A 20694-nucleotide genomic window follows, 5' to 3' on the forward strand; every position below is an offset into this window, starting at 1 on the left:
CTGATGGCCTTACATATACATGCACAATGTGGGGCAACATGCGAGAATGTCAGTGTATGACTTTGTGTGGCTGACTGTTCTGCAGTTCCAAAGTAGGAACTGCAAATTTCAGTGCAAAAATAACTTGGTTTTCAGACTTGAGTGAATTTCTAATACCTTATTGACAAACATTCAAGAAATCCTAGAAAATGGCAATAGCGTACTTCTCTACTTGTGCTTTGTTTAACAGTTCTATTGATGTAGTAATACAAGGCGTGTTCTAAAATATGAGAGGTCTGGTGCTGTCAAGTACAAAGGAAGCTTTCTTCCTTCCATTTTTCTTTGCATTTTTTTGACTTTTCCATGTAAGCATTAGAAATGATGGGATGAATTATGATTTCTTCTGCCGACAAATCCAGAAACATTATTCTGAAGTTATTTTGCAGAAATTTCCAATTTAGTCTAGAATAACAGATCAAATCAGTGAAAAGAAAATTCTTTTGGAAAGAGATGTGTAAGCCAACTGTCCCGTATGTGGATTTCTCTGCACAATTACACCACCGTAGAGGAAATCTATAGATAATAGGTCTTCTGCTACTAGGTACAGACAGTTTGTTCTTGTCCAGAGTTACTTAAAGTGGCCAAGGGAAGTAAGAATTTAAAAATGTCCATACCTTTGCTTTGACTTGAATTTTGTTAAATATTTCTACTGTTGTGCCAGTCTGGAACATGGTCCAAGGCATGTAAATACTCAGACACTTTCTAGGGGACTTATAGCATAATTCAGTGGAGGAATGGGGAATACACAAAGGAAACAGTGATGATGAAGGTTGGCACAACATATTGAATATGGGGTCCAGCATCAGTATGACTAGCCTTTGATGGTCTGTATACGTGGAAGTGTCCTGCAGCCTTACTCTGAACTTCTCCCTTCCACCCCCTGTGGTTACAAGGTTCCAGAATCTGCTCCCATTTGAGGTGTGTCAGTCTGGAGCGTCCTTGGCTTCCTTGCGCAAGAGCTCTTCCAAGTGGCATGACTGACTTTGTGAATGTCCTCTTCTTTTGGTATCTTACTTAAATGCTTCTGGTTATGTGAGCCACATGCTGACTGCTGAGACCAGCTTGCTGCCAGACTTGAAATGTGGTCTTTCAGTTTTCTGAAAAAGCATCTTTTAGCTTTAGTCCATAGAAGTGAAATAAAACGCTGCATCAGTACTTAGCAAAATAGGAAAAGTGTTCACTCCGTTTCTTGCAGATACAACACTGATAAGTAGTAGGGGAAAAAAAGTGAACGGTTACTATGAGAAAAATAAGCTGTTAAATGTGATTTGGGCTCTTTATATGCTGTTGGAAAAGACTAGAACATCTCGTCACGTAGTTCCAATCTTAGACTGGAATTAGGGAAGTTCCATAGAAGTGTCTCACGCAGATCTGATGGTGTAAAGCAGACATTCAGAGACACTGTGGCTGAGATTTTTCTTCCCCCCCCCCCCCCCCGCCCCCTCCCCACTTTCCCCTCCTTTCCCCTCTTTTCCTTTTTTCTTTTTCTGTTTTCCTAGCCCTCTACCTTTTAAGCATCCTCTGTGAGCTGTTCTGGCTGAAGGCAATACATAAATGTCTGATTCTGCAAAGTCAGCATTGTGTCTGGCATCTTTGCTACTAGCCAAAAGCCTGGGATTGAGTAGTTGTGAATGCTATTTTGCAGAATGTTTCATGAAAACGTTGGTTGCAGGGGACCCCGGAGGTCAGCCGGGCCAGCCTCCCACCTGAAGCAGGGCTTAGCAGCAGCCCGGGAGCAGAGCAGTACCTGGCTTTTTGGAAACCATTTCTGTTGGGGTTCCCACTGGTCCATCTCCAGTGGTGGAGTCACAAGTGTAAACAAGGCTTCAGTACTGAATCTGATACTTTAAGCACTGTCATAAGCAATTTTGTGACATTTGTAAAGAAAGCACAAAACTTGAGACAAAAAAAAAATCCCCCCCCCCCCCAACCAAATAACATCATTATTTCAGCTGGTGACCATTCAGTAGTGCAAACTTCTTTTGGCACAAAACCCTTCATTCCTGTTGTAGACCATGGCCAAGCTTCTTGTCTACCTGCCCAAAGCAGCTTACACTCCTCTGACTGCTCTGCTTTTCCTGGGACTTCAATATCTCTGCCTTTCATATGCAATGAATATACTACTTTTTTTTTTTTTTTTTTTTACAATTGATTTAGGATAAAAATAAAGCATTTTATTTCCTGTATGCTAAGTCATTTTGTGCAGCTTCAGATTTAATCTGACTTTTGAACATACACCCGATCAAGGAGATCAATACACCTTCCTAGTGCTAGAAGCAATAAATGCTGTGGTGAGGGAAGAAAGCAATAAATATCCCTGTGACCGTACGTTGGAAGCAGTGCCGTTGCTTTCCACTGGAAGTTTAATTTCTTCATGTTTTTAGTTAAAAGCTTTTATTAATTTTAACGAAAGTAAATACGCTGCTATACTTTGCTATTCAAATAAATCCTTTTTCAGCTCAGAGTCCTTGGAGTTTGAATCCCGTCCAGCTATTTTCTGCAATCTGCCAATTCCTTGCTAAGTGCAAACCTGACACTCTTGCCAATAAATCCACCTTCGTGCCATTTAAAGTAATCTGCTGTCTTTTCTCTGGAGCTAATCAAAGTTTGCAAGAAGGTGTTTTTTCAAAGGGAACTGGCTCTAGAATTCAGGCCATGTAAATTACACAAGTTAATTAAAAGCAATTGCAGTGAGCTATAAAATAGAGAAGTGGTACAGATTGTTTGAAAGCTCACTTATTTTTATTCTTTTTTTTCTTTTTTTTTTTTTTTTGTGGATAATTGGAGAGGAAGTTTTCCAGGGAAGAATTTGTTTTTTTCATGCTGTTTTACGTGCTGCTCTCCTAATCCAGTTTTTAGCCTCTCCCCAGCCACACTTTGTAAGTCGATTACATCCTGTTAAACTCAAAGCACCATTTTATTTGTACCTTGTAAGACAGCTGGGCTGATAGATGGATGGGATACCAGCACTCCAGGAGACAGCCGCGATGTCTGCGCAGGTTAATGGGCTCATGGCTTTCGATAGCGTCATTTCCAGTGTCTTTACACACACGGTCGCAGACAAAATTATAAAAGGATTAAGTCTGTGCAACATTTAAAACTTGTTTGGTAGTGTCACACTGTAGACAGTGTATTCCAGTTATTTTTTTTTCAAATTAAAATGCAGTAACAGTGTCATTACATTGCTAATAGATCTGTGGCTGATCTGAATCCCAAAATACACAGTGGCCTCCTGAGTCCTTCCAGGAAATTGGATTAATTGTTGAATTGATGGAATTTCTTTCAAAAACGTGCTACTCTTGCTGGTTAACACCACATGTAGGGTTTAAACGGTATTTCTGAGAGTGATTTATTGGTCCAGCAGAAAAGTCTGGTGCTAAACCTTTCCACTGGGATTCACTTACATTAGGAAGCAATACAGGTGGCAGTCTATTTCAACATGGAATGGATTTTTTCCCCTTTCTTTTCTGATAAATGAAGTGCTTATGTAAGGTGAGAGATTGAAAAAAATGAGAAGCCTGAAGCCCTTAGGGGATCCATCTGAAAGCTCCACACGCAGGCAGAGGAACGCGGGGTGAATGTGATGTGGTTTCCGTACCTGCTCGCCTGGAGCGCGATGGGAGCCTCGCGGCTGCACCTCCACCAGCCGTCCCGGGGATGCTGCTCAACAAAAGCTCCTCAGTGCAGCCCAGAGTTGGCATTTACAAACATTCAGCATCATGCGCAGCACCATAGGGTATTTTGTCACCAAACTCATTTAACCCGTCACTTGATAATAAATCATCCCCATATCTTCATGGTAGGCATCCTTTATACTTTGAGCTTTTGTCTCCTGTTTTTATTCTGTGCATAACAGATAGGATCTGCGTTTGAATTAGTGCTCAACAAATTGTCTATTCTCCAGATTTACCGTATGCGAGACCACTCCCTTTGGCTACTGCTAACGTGTGTTGTCTTTCTCCCAAATGAATCATTTGGTGTCATTTAATGACAAACGTTTGATAGTTTTTACTGTCAAATATTATATGTAAATCTCCTACCAGTGTCATATTCGTAAATTATTGTAGTGCTTGATTAAATTAGCCCTTTTAAAAAGGATCCAGGTTCACTAATAGTGTTTCCTGCAATGTGCATCTCCAGAGAAAACTGAGATCTGACTTTTATAGTCAGAACCAATTAGGCTCATCTTTTTTTTTCCCCCTCTTCTCTCTGCCGTGTTCGGATGAATTGCATTTTTCAAGCACAGTTCAAGCAGACTGTCAGGTCTCCGGGGCTCTCAGCCTCCTGGGCTTCCCATTCCCACTGTCAGCTGTGAAAAATAATTCCCCTTCTGCAGTTGGGTCCAAGGAAAGTAAGATGATCAATCCACAAGTGAGATTTAAGAGGGGAGGAAGTGCATTATTGTTTACTTGGCTCTGAACAAAGTTCTGTTCTAGGGGATGCGGCTGCTGTGAGGCATGGGAAAGCCTTCTCGGGTTAAAGCTTTCTAGCTCATGAGGTTGTTAGGATTCATTTGCACTTAAAAGAAAATGTAGAGGTTAGCTCTTAGTCGCAATCTTTTTGGAGTACCTAAAATGTGGCAGTGGTTTTGAAAAACACTAGGCTAAAAAAAAAAAAAAAAAAAAAAAAGGAAGAAAAGAGTGAACTGTAAACACAGCGTAATGAAGCCTCGAGCAAAAAAATCAACAAAAAAATCCCCAACGTGTGCAGGTTATCTGAGTGTAAATAACTTCTCTCAGATAAAATTCATTATAGAATAGACTTGTTCACCTGCTCTGATGAAGCTGCAATAGAATTAAGAATTTCTTTTGAACCAGAAGAAAAGGATGGCTCTTTTAGCTGTGGAGGGCTGAGAAGAGAAGTTCTCCCTGCGGTAGGGGAGAGGTGCAGGTACCAAGTTTGTCACTTGGAGTTGATGCTCAGTTCTCCGTGCAGCATTTATTTGTGATATTCTTTTCTTTGCTGCAGTGCCATGGTAGTGCTTCGCTGTGGAGAAGAGATGCTAGAACTTTAATCACTGCTAAGTCTGCAAAGTGAGTGAATCTTCAGTTTACACTGACAGAAGTCTCCAGTTTAAAATTAAAAAAAAAAAAACCTTTAAAAAAGAGCGATTAGAATGAAGCCTTAGGTCTCTTGCCATTTACCTTTTCACCTTTCAAGTTTCCTGCCCCTCATGATATCAGTGCTAGATTCAATATGCATCAGTATCAATTCAGCACAGCCATCCAGCATCCTCGCTCTGTACAGGCAAGCCCTGTCACTATTCTAATAAAGCTTTAAATGTACCCAAATCCTTCTCAAGGCTTTCAGACACCACAGCAAATAGTGCTTTGCTCGCTGTCAAATTGAAGTGATTAGTTATTTCTAAATGCCAACCTTCTGAGAAATAAAGCAGCACGGTGAATGCAGCCACTCTCCTTTTTTAACTTGGTCTTGATAGCTTGCTGTCCTAATGGCCAGAACTGTAACTGGGTGGGAGAACTTTGAGCTGCTCCATATTTCAACCAGTGGAATATAAATATTATATATTGGGAACATTTTCATAGACTGCAAAACTCCAACTTGCTGGTGGATGAGAAGCTTAACATGAGCAGGCAATGTGCCCTTGCGGCCCAGAAGGCCAACCGCATCCTGGGCTGCATCAAGAGAAGCGTGGTCAGCAGGTCGAGGGAGGTGATTCTCCCCCTCTACTCTGCCCTGGTGAGACCCCACCTGGAGTATTGTGTCCAGTTCTGGAGCCCCCAACACAAGAAGGACATGGACCAGTTGGAGAAGGTCCAGAGGAGGGCCACGAAGATGATAAAAGGGCTGGAGCACCTCTCTTATGAGGACAGGCTGAGAGGGTTGGGGCTGTTCAGCCTGCAGAAGAGGAGGCTCCGGGGAGACCTGATAGCGGTCTTCCAGTACCTCAAGGGGGCCTACAAGAAAGATGGGGAAAGGCTGCTTAGTAGGGCCTGTTGCGATAGGACGAGAGGTAATGGTTTTAAAATAGAGGGGGGTAGATTTAGATTAGAAATTAGGAAAAAAATTTTTACGATGCGAGTTATAGAACACTGGAACAGGTTGCCCAGAAAGGTGGTGGAGGCCCCATCTCTGGAAACGTTCAAGGCCAGGCTGGATGAGGCTCTGAGCAACCTGACCTAGTCAGGGATGTCCCTGCTCCTTGCAGGGGGGTTGGACTAGATGACCTTTGAAGGTCCCTTCCAACCCTAACCATTCTATGATTCTAAAAGGCTAATGTGTCTCAGGAGTGAGATTCATTCAGGAGGGGCCAAGGTCGCCACGCATCTCAGTTTGCCTGCTCCCAGGTAAGCCAAGCGCAGAGCCAAGCGTGCCGCGTCCTGCGCTGTGCGGTCCTCTCTCCCAGCCTCTGCGTTTCCCCCGTCGCAGGGTGCTGTAGCTGCACAGGGCTTGATTTGCTCTGCTGCTCAGCACATGCCGGGTCGCAGCACGGGCAGAGGCCGTGGTGCTGTCTCCAGCCAGAGGACCCTCCAGGAGGAGCTGCCTTTGGAGGGGTGCACTCCACCGCCATCCCAATAGCTCTCCCAGCAAGCGATTAGAGCAGATCCTGCAAAGACTTAATTTTTTGGCACTTTGGGTGTTTCTGTGGCAGTTAATAGTATTCTCATCGCAAGCCTCTGCAGGACTGATGCCTGCGAGGTGACATCAGTGACACCTAGCCCCGTCAGGCATGTGGTTGTTGTCTGTTAGCCAACAGCCATGCCACTGGGCAAGTGTACGCCAGCATACAATGAACAGGGAGAATTAATTTGAATTACAGAACAGCGTATCTTATTTCTTCTAATTAATTCATGAGTAAATTTTGTGTATAACAAGAAAAATCCTGTTCCTGGTGCTGATTACAAAGATCCAAACAACAGGTCGAGAAATCCCAGTACAAGAACCATAGTTGGACTTCAGTGAATGTCCTCACTGGTAGGTCGTTATCTGGCAAGCATTCATAATTATGGACAAAGAGTGAAGTTCTGTCAAGAAGCCTGAACTGAGACAGAGGGAAAACAAGGAGTAGTTTTACTTGCATAATTATGGAGAAAGAGGTTAATTGCTGTATATAATTACAATACAAGTTAGAATAAATTGGTCTGAACTCATTCACCAAATTGCAGTTTGCAGAATGTACTGAACCAGGGTAATAAAAGCTGGGGAGGGGTTGAAGAAATTCAAAGTATTTCCAGAGCTGGATATTTGGTAAGAATGAAGACAAATAAAGATAACTGAAAAGCTATATAATTTTTTATATATCTGCCAAAGTCACTGCAAGGGATTAAAAGGAAAGAGTATTTGGTTCCTTGTTCCATGTTAAATTTGCTGGGGAGCTTTTCCTCCCCTCCTGTTTGCTCTCTCACACGTGATTGCATCCCCTGTGCGAAGGCTCTGCCCAGGTGCGCAGTGCGCAGGCTCGCCGCCCTCGTGCCGGCTGCGCCGGGCGCTTGGCTGCTCGGGCAGCCCTTGCTGTCATTTTCTTTCCTGTAGCCTGTAAAAAATCTCAGATAGCCCCTGCAAAGAACAGCAGTACCTAACGCTAAATAGAAATTCCTGATTAAAGAATGACTGGCCGTGAGTGGCCATGGAGTGAGTTCTTTCTCGTAGACTTAAACAGTACATTGTTTGCTTTAGATTTTTCTCCATCACAGAGTTTTCCTGCCTGTAGCACTGGCTATTGATTGATGTTTTATAGACGGTCTGGGAAAAGTAATTAAGACAAGCAGGTCTGCAAGTATTTTCAGGGATTTTAAGTAGTGAAAGATTGAAATATACATGGAGAAATAGCCTTGAAAATGTAATAGCAGTTTGGTTTTCAGGTGTGCTGTGACAAACACTATTTTTGTTGTCCTGCTAGCTGTATCCCCTTCCTGTCTGCATGCAGGAGTCCTTTCCAGCAAAATCCCTTTTAGTCATTCAATGTATAAGAAACTTTTAAAAAATAACAGAAATGAACAAACAAAAACCCAGATGGTTTTTTACCAGGTGGTAAAGCTGAGCATCAAAGTTGACAGAAGTGCACCCATGGATGTGTAGCAGGATCCCTCTTCCTTTGGGGGGACGTGTGGCCAGGGAAGGAGAGAGGTACAAACACAGGGAGGTTACTGCTGTTACTTCACCACTTCCCATCGCTGCTGAGCTGCAGCCTTCCCAGCACGGCATTACCACCACCCAAGCTGTTTGCAGGCTCCATCGGTGTCCCAATAAGAAAAACGTGACTCGCTGCTCAGAACAGAATACTTTTTATCCCATATGAAATGCTTTGCTAGTGAAATCTGATACAGGCTTCACGTTAAAATATTTGATGTAAAGTTCAGTCTGCTGCACTTCGATACTGCAACACTCAAAGCGCTTTGGTTGATGAGCGGGAGCAGGGAGCACGCAGCCCTCTCCTTTGCCCCTGAGCCCTGGGGTGCTGGTGGCAAAGGGAGGAAGGATTTTGGAGATGGTGGCAAGGTTGGAAGAGCATCACTTTAATTGCTGTGCTGCAAGGATGGCGTACAGACTTGACCAAGCTTCAGAGACAGTACAAGGGTTCACATGGTTTTATTTCGTTGTTTCTCGTTAGGTGTGAGAGCCCTGAGCTGGCGCCCGAGGAGAGACCAGCTGCTCCAGCACACAGCCCCAGGAGTTCTGCCACTGCTGGGCGGGAGGGTTACGGCAGCTCCCATGGGGGCTCAGGCAGCAGCGAAAAATGGGGCTGTTTCAGTGCCTTGTAGAAGAAAGCCTGAGTGATCGTGGGTGAGGCTCAGAGCAATAGGGATAAACTTCTCAGGTCATAAAGTTTGATCTCCTTCCGTACTGCCTCATTGCTCTGGTAGCTCGTAATCATCTTGTGAACTAATAGCCCTCTTCTTTCGCTGTCAAAACCAAATAACAAGTCCCCATGTGAAAGCTACAGTTCCACTTAGGGGTCTCCAGGTGCACAAGGTGGAGTTGGTTCAATCAAATTTAATCCATTTCTAATAGTCCAACCCACAAAGTCATGTAAGTCTCATGCATAATATTCCGGTATTCTTGTTACCCTCACAATACCAACTAATTCTCCTATCTGGTTAATTAAAAATATTAAATAAATAACTTGAATTGCTGAGCCTTCAAAAATGGTGGTACCCATCTTCACCTGATGGCTCCCATCTCAGTACAGCCCATGGTCTTCTTCCTCTTGGCCCACAACAAAAGTACTTGGTTAAATAACCAGTTTCTGTATGGCACCTCTTAACCGAGGTGCAGGTAGCTTACACCGAACACAGCCCACTGTGCAGACGATCACTTGTCTTACTGAAGAATGGTAGGGCACTAGGTTGAAGGTAGACAACTTTGGGAAGTATCTACAGACCTTCATGTCTTTCATCATCTTCTGACTTCATAAAGGTTTCCAAATTATAGTTCAATATTGAGGATAGACTAAAATGGTTACAATTGTTGAGATTGCTTGGTTTTCCCTCTTTATGATGTATTTTTGGTTCACACACTGATGCTCTTCATTTGATAGATGTTTTGCAGCTGAGACAGGCTGATATTTCTTAGGTTCTCTGCAAGAAAATCCTTTTCAAATGAGATATTGACACTCACAGTTTTACATTCACATTCCTATTTAGTTTCCTTTTCAGGGTCTAACTGGGTTTGTCCACCACCTTCTTACCTGGAAACGTTAACTTTGCTTTGCAGGTTGGTTTTGTTTTCAGTAACTCATTCAATGTGTTCTCCTCCTGCCCTCTCTGACGTGGTAGGGTAAGCCATCTTCCTTACAAGTTTTTTCTCTTTGTTTGGGATGCTAGTTTTTAAATAGCATTTTTGTGTTTATGGAAAGAAATATCACACTTGTCCCAAGTCAAGTTCTTCAGTTCAGGTGATGTCATTCACCCATTTCACTGATTTCTTGATGCTTGACATTAGAAATTGAAAATCTGACTCAAATACTTAACCTCAATTGCCTTTTTTCCCCTTTTAATTTAAAATAAATCAAGTCACAAGGAAGTGGCATCAACGTCTTACCTAGATGGACATCAGCTAAGACAATTTAGCTCAATTCCACAGTGCTTTTTGGCATATGGAGCAATATTCGGCCAGGCTCAGTATCAGGTGGGTGCAGAGATCTCCGCTGTGGGCAGGGAAACCGCAGAGCAGAAGGAAAACATTAAGTGTTCTGAAACAGTTGTGAGAGGCTCTGCAGAATTTATGGCCTTCGGGGGCCCGTGAGAGGTTTACGAGGCTGGGAGGTTTCTGGGGAGTGCCTTTGTGTGGGCTTTTGCAGGTGGCTCCCCAAGATCACACGTCTCCATTTGCTGGAACCGCCTCCGTGCTAGAACTGGTGCTGCAGATGTGAAGGCAGCAGAAGGAACATGAGTTATCTTTCAGGGTGGTGCATCTGTGCTTCCTCTGAAAGGCTCCTCAGCCGTGCTTTGGCTTTTTGAATGGCTAGTCACGTCTGTCTGAGGAAATGGGCAATTTTGCTGCAGAGCAGCGATGGCGTTCTGGGATCCTCTGCATCACCAGGAGGACAGTCAGACTCCTGGCAAGCAACGTCAGTATCAGTAATCAGTGTTTGGAAAACAATTGTTTGTAAAAGGTCTGTGCAAGGCCAGAAGGAAAAAAAAGCCTTGTATTCAGGTCAACCTTAACTGAACAAATTTATTCCTCCAGGTGGTTTTATTTTTCTGTGAAACTTCTTCCAACAACACAGAAGACAGCGAGTGATGTGCTGCAAAAAATCTAGTTCTATGTATGTTCTCTTTGACTTTTCATCAGAGGCCCCTTAGATGTTTTCTGATGATCAATAGCTATAATCCCTTTAAATAGCAACAACATATTTTTAAGTGGTTTATGTAGTGTAACGCACAAAGATTGTAATGAGCCAGAAACCTCTCCAGGAACGGTGGCCATGTCAGTGCCTCCTTTCCTGAGATTATCTTTCCAGGCATTAGGAGCCCACTAAAGCTACCAAGTACAACTTGAAACAGCTGTCCTTGCCAATATTTCATATGCTTTTCATCCACTGATCACAAAGGCTTCATTTGCCTGTCCACCCTGACTTCTGGTGGGAAGCAAACACATGAGTTTGCAGCTCCACGCCTACTGTCCATAGGTTCTAGCGAGAGTGACGTTCGTGGCTTCCCCACCCAGCCTGGCTCAGCGGCGGCAGGTCCCAGAGCTGTGTCCCAGCCCATGCTGGAGAAGTTGGGAAACTCCCACTCCAGTCCTGCAGGATGGAGGTTACTCCGATTTCCCCAGGTTTGCCCCAGCGGCCACCCCTGCCTCCCAGACACCTTGGTGTTCTGCTGCCTTTTTTTGTCTACATTTAACACTTTTTGGCTTAAATCCCACTTCTTATGGCTTTGGCTGGAAAGGAAAATTACGGAGAGAGAGGCCTCTGCCATGTGCTGATACGGTAGAGACTGCATGGGGGTTCCCCAGTGCTTCCCAGGCCAGGCCATGTCCTATTGCATGTCCCACCTGCAAGCTGCATGCTGGTGAGCTCAAGCATTCACTCAGCTTCCAAAAAAATCGCTGCTGGGGCTGAGTCATGCGTATCAATAGTATTTCACTGAAGCCTTTATTTACACAACTGGTGCAAGAAAAGATTGTGGCGGAGACGTGGATTGAGGGTTGTTCAAAGTGGATTTCAGAAAGAATACAGGAACTGATGGTTCAGTTTTATGAATCACAAAACCAAGCAGATAAAACCTGAACACGGAGCAATTTGGTAACTTGCAGTGTAACCTGCCCACCATATAAAGAGATTTTCTATCCTTAAAGAGGTTGCTGTAGCTGTGTTTTTAAGGGGTATACCTGAATGTAGTTATTTCTCTTGGGTTTTGCTCTCCTCTAAGGCTAGCAGCTGGAGAGCATGCTTTCTGATCGTATTTTGGTCTTATTTTTAATTCATTTCCCCCACCTTGAAGTATTCATCAGCCGCTGTAACCTGTTGTTTCAGACAGCTGCTAGATCTAGCTGATGGAGTTTATTGATTTCTGTCTCTGATCTTGCAAATCTTATTTCAAATTCATCACTTGGCAGGGCTGAACCGGGAGCCTGAGCTGGCCTGCAGCGTATTACGGATGAGAGAGCTCTCTCCTGGGCTTTCTAGTGCCACCGGCTCCAAAGCCCCTCTGCGTCCCCTGCTCTGGAGCAGCCCACCCCGATGCTCTGAGAGGTCTTGGGCCCTGACCCCTTCCCCTCCCGCAGCCTCGTGCACAGCCATGCCCGACACCTCGGCGTGCCAGCACCGGCCCCGCCATGCCACGTTGCACCGCAGAGAGGGGAGGCAAGGGGCTGTGCACAGCAGGCCTCAGGCAGCAACTCGGTGGCCCCAGCTCGGCGGGTGGCCAGGGCCCCGTCCCAGCCCACCTCCAGCTCCACTCTCCTCGCACACAAATTGTGGTCCCATCCCCTCTGCTGCAACAGGAAGACTGAAAACCTGAACCAGATGCAAGGTTTCACCTGAGTTTACAGACAGCCTGGAAGCAATAACTCTGGGAGGTATAAACTGCTCCTTTCATCGTAATAAGACGTTAACGGGGGAAAAGCCCCGCTGCTCCAGGCAGTCCTCTGTTAACGCCGCCGCGGCAGCTGGGAAAGGGGATCTGCTGGATCGTTTTCCATGATGCCCACCCCCACACATCACTCACCCCCACAGCTCAGGGTCTCCACTTCACAGGACCCCCCCTCCAACGTGGTCCCGCTCCCCAAGGCAGAGGGTGCCTGCTCAAACCCCCCGCACAGCCCAGGGTCCCTGGGGCCCGAGGTCTTTGGTGAGGGCTGTGGGCAGCGGCACACAGCACTCTTCAGAGGGACGAACGAAACATCTGTTTGCCATTGCTCTGCGTTGTTTATAGGATTTTGATGCTCTCTTCTGCAACGTTTTATTTTAAGGAGCCTGGTGATGCTCCCATGCAGAGCACAGCAGAAGTGCAGTTTGCTCCTGGTTTATGTATTTCAGCTAAGGTTGCCTAATATTTACGTAGTTCGCAGAGCACGCTCCGCTCTGATGCAAGGCCAGACACAAGAGCGTCATTCCCAGCTCTCCCGTTGCTGGTCACAAGCCGAGCTGCTCTGCCCTCCCTCTTACTTTCCATAGGAAGGGATGTTTGGGCAACACCAAACTGACCCTTCTTTGACTTGAAGTTTAAAAATGTCATTATAACTTTGGAAGCCAGGCTGCAATTTCTCAACGTGCAGCACGGGATTGGAGGAGCAAAACCAGCCACTGCCCTCCTCTGCTGTGCTCTGTACCTGTTTGCCTTTCCATCCTGGGAAGCCCATACACGCGGCACGTGGCTCAGGCAGCAGTAAGGTGAGGAGGAACAGAGAGGCAATGTGTTTTCTGCTGGGCAACCTTATCTGCTCTGATTGTGCTGGATTTTCAGCTAAGTGTGACTGTGAAGGATAATTACCATCATGTGTTACCTGAGATTACAGGGTTGCTTTCCAACTAATGACACTGGGAGAACCAAGCAGTAGTTAATATTTAATCAGACTCTTGGCTTAACAATTGGATAAATGAGGTGTGTAATTACACAATTATAGAAGACATTTCAGATGGAAACTGTGCTGTTATTAGTAGTGAAGGTGAAAGCTGGTGAACATGCACCGTTCAGTCCCATCAAGCATGTCATTAAAAAAGATCTTCAGCACAAGAGTCTAACAGCATGTCCTGTGAGATGGTAAACAAAGGTTTCAGCTGCTTTTGAGATAAAAATTCCTGCTTGGCCAAGATATTTCAGTGTAAGAAAAATACCAGACCAGATGTTTCGTTGATGTGGCAAGCTGTAATCAGGGGTAACTAGGGAACATTTAAATACAAACACCGAGTAGATCACTCGTTTATGGCTGTGCTTTATGTACAATTTCTCAGTAGTCAAGCAATTATTTTCCCTAAGTTATTCATTTTAAATTTTATAGGAAACAGAAAGGTACCTTTTAATTCAGTGTAGTACTTACCTGCCCAGTGGAACTTTTCTTTAAAATAAATGTTTGTTGTATACCACATGCAAGGTGGTGTGTTTGATCGCAAAGTACTGGTCAGAATGAAAATGAAGATGCTGTCTATAATCATTTCATTAGTCTGTTCTTTTAATCTCATGCTTTATGTCAGCTCCTTAAAAACATTTTATTTCTTCAAGTGATCTTGATTTGAAAGTATTGCAATAGCTGCAATTCTTCAGTGCTCCAGTACAGTGAGCACTAACTGTAATTCTCCCGAGAGTCAATTAGTGGGATAGCAGAAAGTTAACATAAAAATCAAAGAACTTATTGACTGGCATGATTGCAGGTTAGTGATATGAATCTGAATAACTCATTGAATTAAATCTTAGAAACGCTTTGCACAATGCAATGAGGCAGCATTCAGGTGTTAATGTGGTTTCTCAAAAGAGAGGTTATAAAAACAAGAAGCATGTTTGTTGGCAGATGCTATGGGCAATGGTGTTTTGATCCTCTCCTCTTCCTAACTAGCATTCCTGAAAAGTTTGCAGTGCTCCAGATCTGGATGTACAGACATTGTTGAATTTCTCAGTGTCCGGTTCTAACCGTGACTAGATACCACCACCTCTGGAGTGTGCTTTGAGATCAGGGGAAGAAATGTCCTGTCAAAGTCACATTAATGTTTTTCTTCTAGAGATATTTCTATTAAGAATTCATGCAGTCACAGAAAGGGTTTGTGTGCTCACTGCTCAGCTGAGTGCTGGTTTTGTGCCCGTGGCTGAGCTGCACCACGAGCTGTCAGGTTCTCCTGGCATGTGCTTGCACATCAGTTCCTCTCTAACAATTTGTACTTGGACTTGAGCTCATGCTGGGAAAAGAGCAGAACCTTCAATTATAGTGATGCAGAGCCAACAGAGATAATAAGGAAAATAAGCTCTCAGCTCCAATGAGGTTAAGATTTACCTATATGACATGTTGGCATAGAATTGTAAAGGAGATTAAGAAAGCAGCCAGGGATCAGGTAAGGAAGGCTAAAGCCCTGACAGAATTAAATTTGACCAGGGACATCAAGGGCAACAAGAAAAGCTTCTTTAGGTACATTGGGGATAAAAGGAAGACCAGGGAGAATGTGGGCCCTCTCCAGAAGGAAATAGGAGACCTGATTACCCAGGACATGGAGAAGGCTGAGGTACTCAATGACTTTTTTGCCTCAGTCTTCTCCGGCAAGGGCTCTAGCCATATTGCCCAAGACACAGAAGACAAAAGCAGGGACTGGGAGAATGAAGAACCTCTCACTGTAGGACAAGAGCAGGTTTGGGACCATCTAAGGAACCTGAAGATCCACAAGTCTGTGGGACCTGATGACATACATCCATGAGTCCTGAGGGAACTGGTGGATGAAGTTGCCAAGCCACTGTCTATCATATTTGAGAAGTCACGGCAATCTGGTGAGGTTCCTGTGGACTGGAAAAGGGGAAATATAACCCCTATTTTTAAAAGGGGAAACAAGGAAGACCTGGGGAACTAGAAGGCCGTCTGACCTCTGTGCCTGGCAAGGTCATGGAGCAGATTCTCCTGGAAACCATGCTAAAGCACGTGGAAAATAAGGAAGTGATCGGTGACAGCCAACATGGCTTCACCAAGGGCAGATCGTGCCTGACCAATTTGATGACCTTCTATGATGGGGTTACAGCATCAGTGGACAAGGGATGACCAACTGATGTCATCTTCCTGGACTTGTGCAAAGTGTTTGAGGCTGTCCTGCACAACATCCTTGTCCCTAAACTGGAGAGAAATGGCTTTGACACACAGACCTCTCAGTGGATAAGGAAGCTGGATGGCTGCACTCAAAGAATTGCGGTCAATGGCTTGATGTCCAAGTGGAGACAAGTGAGAAGTGGTGTTACTCAGGGTTCGGTATTCAGATCGGCCCTGTTCAACATCTTTCTCAGCAGCATGGACAGTGGGATAGAGCACACCCTCAGCAAGTTTGCCGATGACATCAAGCTGTGTGGTACCATCGACATGCTGGAGGGGAGGGATGCCATCCAGAGGGACCTTGACAGGCTGGAGAAGTGGGCCCTTGCAAATCTCATGAAGTTGAACCAGGCCAAGTACAAGGTCCTGCATATGGGCAAGGGCAGTCCCAAGCACAAATACAGACTGGGCAGAGAATGGATTGAAAACAGCCCTGAGGAGAAGGACTTGGGAGTGCTGGTGGACGAGAAGCTCAACATGAGCCGGCAATGCACGCTTGCAGCCTAGAAATCCAACCATATCCTGGGCTGCACCAAAAGAAGCGTGGCCAGCAGGTCGAGGGAGGTGATTCTGCCCCTTGATTCTGCTCTTGTGAGACCCCATCTGCAGTACTGTGTTCAGTTCTGGAGCCCCCAACAATAAGGATGTGGACATGTTGGAGCGAAACCACTGCTGGTTGGTGGGTTTGTGGTGAGATGAAGAGAGAGCTGCCTACAAGGTCCTGCCTGCTGGGAGCACGGCCATGGTGACACATAATTTCCTGTAACGAAGTCCAGCCTCCTCTTAATGCACTACTTTTAAGAGATGGTTTCATTATCTCTAAAGCTTTTTATTGCATCACATCCCGTTAGTCAAGACATGATCTGTGCCCAGTGCTACTCCAGCAGTTACGATAAAGGCCTTTGTTGTTGGCTTTTGGGGGAAAGTCGAAGACTGACCAAGGGACTTTTCTAGCTAAGACAAGCAAGATTTATTCATTAATTAACATTTGTGGCACCTTGCAAACAGAAAATGCTGCGTATGTATTTTTCTAATGCCAAAGTGGCTTGCATTTAAACTTTTTTAAGCCCTAATGACTTGGTCTGTGAATTCCTGATCTACTCTATCTGTAAAATTAAAAATCAAACAGAAAGATACTGAGTCCTGGCATCTGAAGAAGGCTCCTCTTCTCCCGTGTGTTAAGTATTCTCTTTTGTACCTCTTGGAGGTTTTAAGTCCAGAAGACTGCAGAGTCAGTAACCATAAAGTACTTATGGCATGAATGCATAAAACATGTATTTAATTAAAATATTAAAATATGTAGAATGTTTCAAGGATGCTGCTTTGTAGATGTCTGCAGATTGGGCGCATCAGTAATTTACGCAGTGCCTGGCTTTGCACGTTTTACTGGGCTACTTTTGTCCTCAACTGAAACATGGACCCTGGCAGCCCTGCCACTGTGTGCACTGCCCCGGTGAGACAGGACACTTTGCAGAGGGAACACACAGTGACAAATGCCGTCTCATGAACATTTGAAGCGGTGCACACGCAGATACACACAGACAAGCAATTCTCAAAGAACGACACGTCACTGCTATCCTGGAGCTTGGAAGTAAATTTAGCTTTCTGCCAAACAGATACCTCCATTTCTCTAGTGGAGATTTGCAAAGGCGGCTTTCATGGGTTTCACAAAATCAGTTTGTTTCTGTCTTTTCCTTTGAAGAAAGTCAGTGTCACCCAGACCTCACAGAGCTCTCAGCTGGATGCACATGTTGGCTACCCGGTTTGATCTCCACTGAGCTAAAAGTGTTTGTTTGCGTTTAACCTCCTTTGAAGGGAGAGGGAGTCCAGCAGTGTATCATCTCTCCGTGCCAAGCTGGGGGGATCCTTCCATGGGTTTATCCCACAGCCCCCAGGTGTGGTGTTCAGGGCACTTCATAATACCTTAGAGACACCAGCTGTTCCTCTGTGGAATAACTCCTGAAAGAAAGAAAGAAAAAGAGGTTGCACAGACTGTGGATAATGTCAGGGCTCTAAATATCAAAAGTAAATCTGCTAATGTGGGTGATGCTAGTCAACGGAGAGTAACCAAAAGGCTTCCTCGACTTGCTTTGAAGGTTGGTGTAAAGAGTTTCTTTTGGCGCTTCGAGTTCTGGTCAATGGGCCTGTTGAGTCAAATGCAGCCACTGAAGCGCAGAGCAGCAGAATGGCTGGGGAAGCCCAGGGAGAGGGAACATGAGCGATGAGCTTGTATTTTGGCAGGGAGGTGACCGCAAGCCTGAACTCGCTTCAGCATACAGAGACAAGTGACATAAGGCAGTACTGGGTTCTGCAAGACCCACTTATCTTTTATGTGTAGATTTTAATTTCTATTTGGAAAAGAATAGATGTATGTTATGCAACATTTTTTCTAGTACTCCAGCTGTGGAAAACAAACTACATCTGGCAAATAAAGTAACAATGGAATTATCTGAGAGCTGTACTGTTCTTAAAAGCAGCTACAAGTACGTGTTCAGATAACTCGCTGGAAAAGAATAGATCCAATTTGTCAGATGATACTACACAAGCTTAGAAGGAGGGAAAAATTAAGCCAAGAGAAATATTGCACTTCAGAGAGTTCAAATAAAGAGGTCCCCTTCCACCAAAGTTCTGTGGGCTTGCAAGGCATAAATTACACAAACAGCATTTAAAAACAGGAATGCAAATATCAAAGAGCAAAATTAAAAGCTCTGTTCATGTTCCAGCCATGCAACAAGTGTGCAGCAGATGTCGGGGGCCTATGGTTAGGAAGTCCCCCAGTCTGGATGCACAATTTCCAGCGTGTCCTGCCGGCACACATCTGAAGGTACGTTGTAACAAACACACTGTCAGCTGTGTAAAATACACAGTCTGTGAGAAGAGGAAATACTGCAAATCTGGCAATGACGCTTTCCCTTGTGTTTCTTTAATGAAGCTGCTATTTCATAGCATTCCTGCACGAGGAGCCACCAGGGCCCAGAGAGCTGTCACACTCCATCGCGGTGAAGACCAACCTCCCTTCCCAGTCCCTCTCTCACACTGGTGCTGAGGTTTCCTGTGAAGCACAAGATAACTCACTGTGTCTTAAAATGGAGCAGTTCACCTTAACTGCAGCTGACATTTGGGTTTGGAGGACGTATCCCGCTTTCATGGTCCGTTATGCCCTATTTGGCTGAAAAGGCCTGTGCTGCCAAAGGCGGAAAGAAGTAATAAAGTAAAAATAGCATATTGAAACAGTTTAGCTGAGGGAAATTGTCTAAAGACTACTGATTTGTTTCTTTGGGCTTATGTTTAAGGTGATTTCTAAAGCTACACTTTGATGATGTTTTTAAAATATGTCAGACTTCACATGTTAAGTGGTAGAAAAATGCCATGCCTCCTACACTCACAGCAGCAGGAGAAGCATGTTGTGATGACTATATAAAGCACTCCCTGCCATTGAGTTGTTCTTAATTTAAATATTTCTATTTACCAAACAATAATAAAACATTAGTCAATACCATACACGGATCCCAGATGAATGCAAGACTGAATGCAAATTAAAGGCTTTGCTGACAGCCTAAACAAGAGGGTTTTACATGCAGGTCTGCAGGCTTAACATTAAGGATCGGGTTCTCGTTTAAACAAAGTCCCCTTTACATCACTTCCGCAGTTCCAGTGGGCCTTGCTGTGGGAGTAAATTACATGCCCGCTTAATCTGCGAGGGTTCACATCAAATGCAAAGTGTCATCTTGGGGGCGGAGGGGATGGGCTGGCTGGGGAGAGGGAGACGGCGGGGGAAGATGCTGTGTACGAGCCCAACATGAAATCAAATTAACTAATTCTGCTCTGCATACATTTTATTTCTCAGAACAGCTATGAGTCCGAACTGAATCCTGCGAAGGTAAGTGCTGATTGTCTGCACTTTCTCCCTCCTGTTACTGAAAAGATTAAGAAAAAGTATGTTCACATCCACATTTCCAGTATGTTTATTAATATGAAAAGTATAAAGTTTTTGGAGTCCACCACTACAAGAGCAAAGCATGGGAAGGCAGGCATAAAATATACTGCTTCATGTCGGTGGCAGCTGCAGTTTCATTTCTGTGGCGGAATGATAAATGACAGGAATTCACAATGTTCTCCCAATTCTCTTGGAAGATGTATTCTATAGAATGAAAATAGAAGCGCTGAATTATTAAGAATCATCCTCTTTACATATGAAAATTGTACGGTGTCATGTTAAATACACTGTATTAAGAGGTCAATTAGAGACCTATTTTGAGTTAATGGAATTAGTTCTTTTTTTATTTTACATTTTAAATGCAATCTTTCAAGGTGTACTGGAGACCGAAGGAATAGCAAATAGAGTAACCCAGTTAAAGGCAGTTAATGCTTGCAGAATGCCTGAGAGCAGTGCTGGCAGGCGAGAGGGTGCGATGGGGCAAGGGCTGAGCCGGCAGCACCCTTTTCATCCCGTCTACATCTACTCCCCTGTACACGAGTGAGAAGTGCTGTTTCTTTTTAGTACATTCCCCATATCTAAATAGACCATAAACCAAGGGAAAAAATGCTTGAGCCGTGGCTCCCAACCACAGCCCTCATTTCAGTAAATCTTACAGCACTTTCTTTAAATCCTATTTGGTTCAGTGGAAACTGAGTATATACAAAAATCCTGAGTGTGTTATTGCAACTGGTCAAGGTACAATTGTTGCATTAGTCGCTGGACAGTTGTTCAGCTGAAGATTTGTGTTGGAATCAGCTCCAAAGGAAAATAGCTAGAAAGAGCTTCTCTACTCTTCAGAGGATTTGCTGCTCCCCTGATGCCCCTGGAATATTACTGCGCATGGAAACTGGCCCTCCCTGAGTGACAGGAGAGGAGATGGCTGCAAAAGGGGAAGCCTCTGGACCAAAGGACAAGTCAATAAACGAGGCACCAGGAGTATTTTGGCATCCAAGGACAGGCCTGCCCACACATCCCCCAGGACCCTTGCT

General features: G+C 44.6%; 1 protein-coding gene across 1 annotated transcript in view; it reads left to right on the plus strand.

Annotated features, from left to right (window-relative positions):
* Nucleotides 1–18834, plus strand: part of ZNF438 (zinc finger protein 438) — an 87995-nt gene extending 69161 nt beyond the window's left edge. Inside the window, exon 8 of the mRNA XM_086742043.1 lies at nucleotides 18673–18834. Coding sequence (XP_086598169.1) covers nucleotides 18673–18772 — 100 coding nt within the window. The 3' untranslated portion in view covers nucleotides 18773–18834. The remainder of the gene's footprint in view (nucleotides 1–18672) is intronic.
* The last annotated feature ends 1860 nt before the right edge of the window (nucleotides 18835–20694 follow it).

The sequence above is a fragment of the Chlamydotis macqueenii genome, chromosome 2, assembly GCF_036417535.1.
Source record: "Chlamydotis macqueenii isolate bChlMac1 chromosome 2, bChlMac1.mat, whole genome shotgun sequence".
Lineage (NCBI taxonomy): Eukaryota > Metazoa > Chordata > Aves > Otidiformes > Otididae > Chlamydotis > Chlamydotis macqueenii.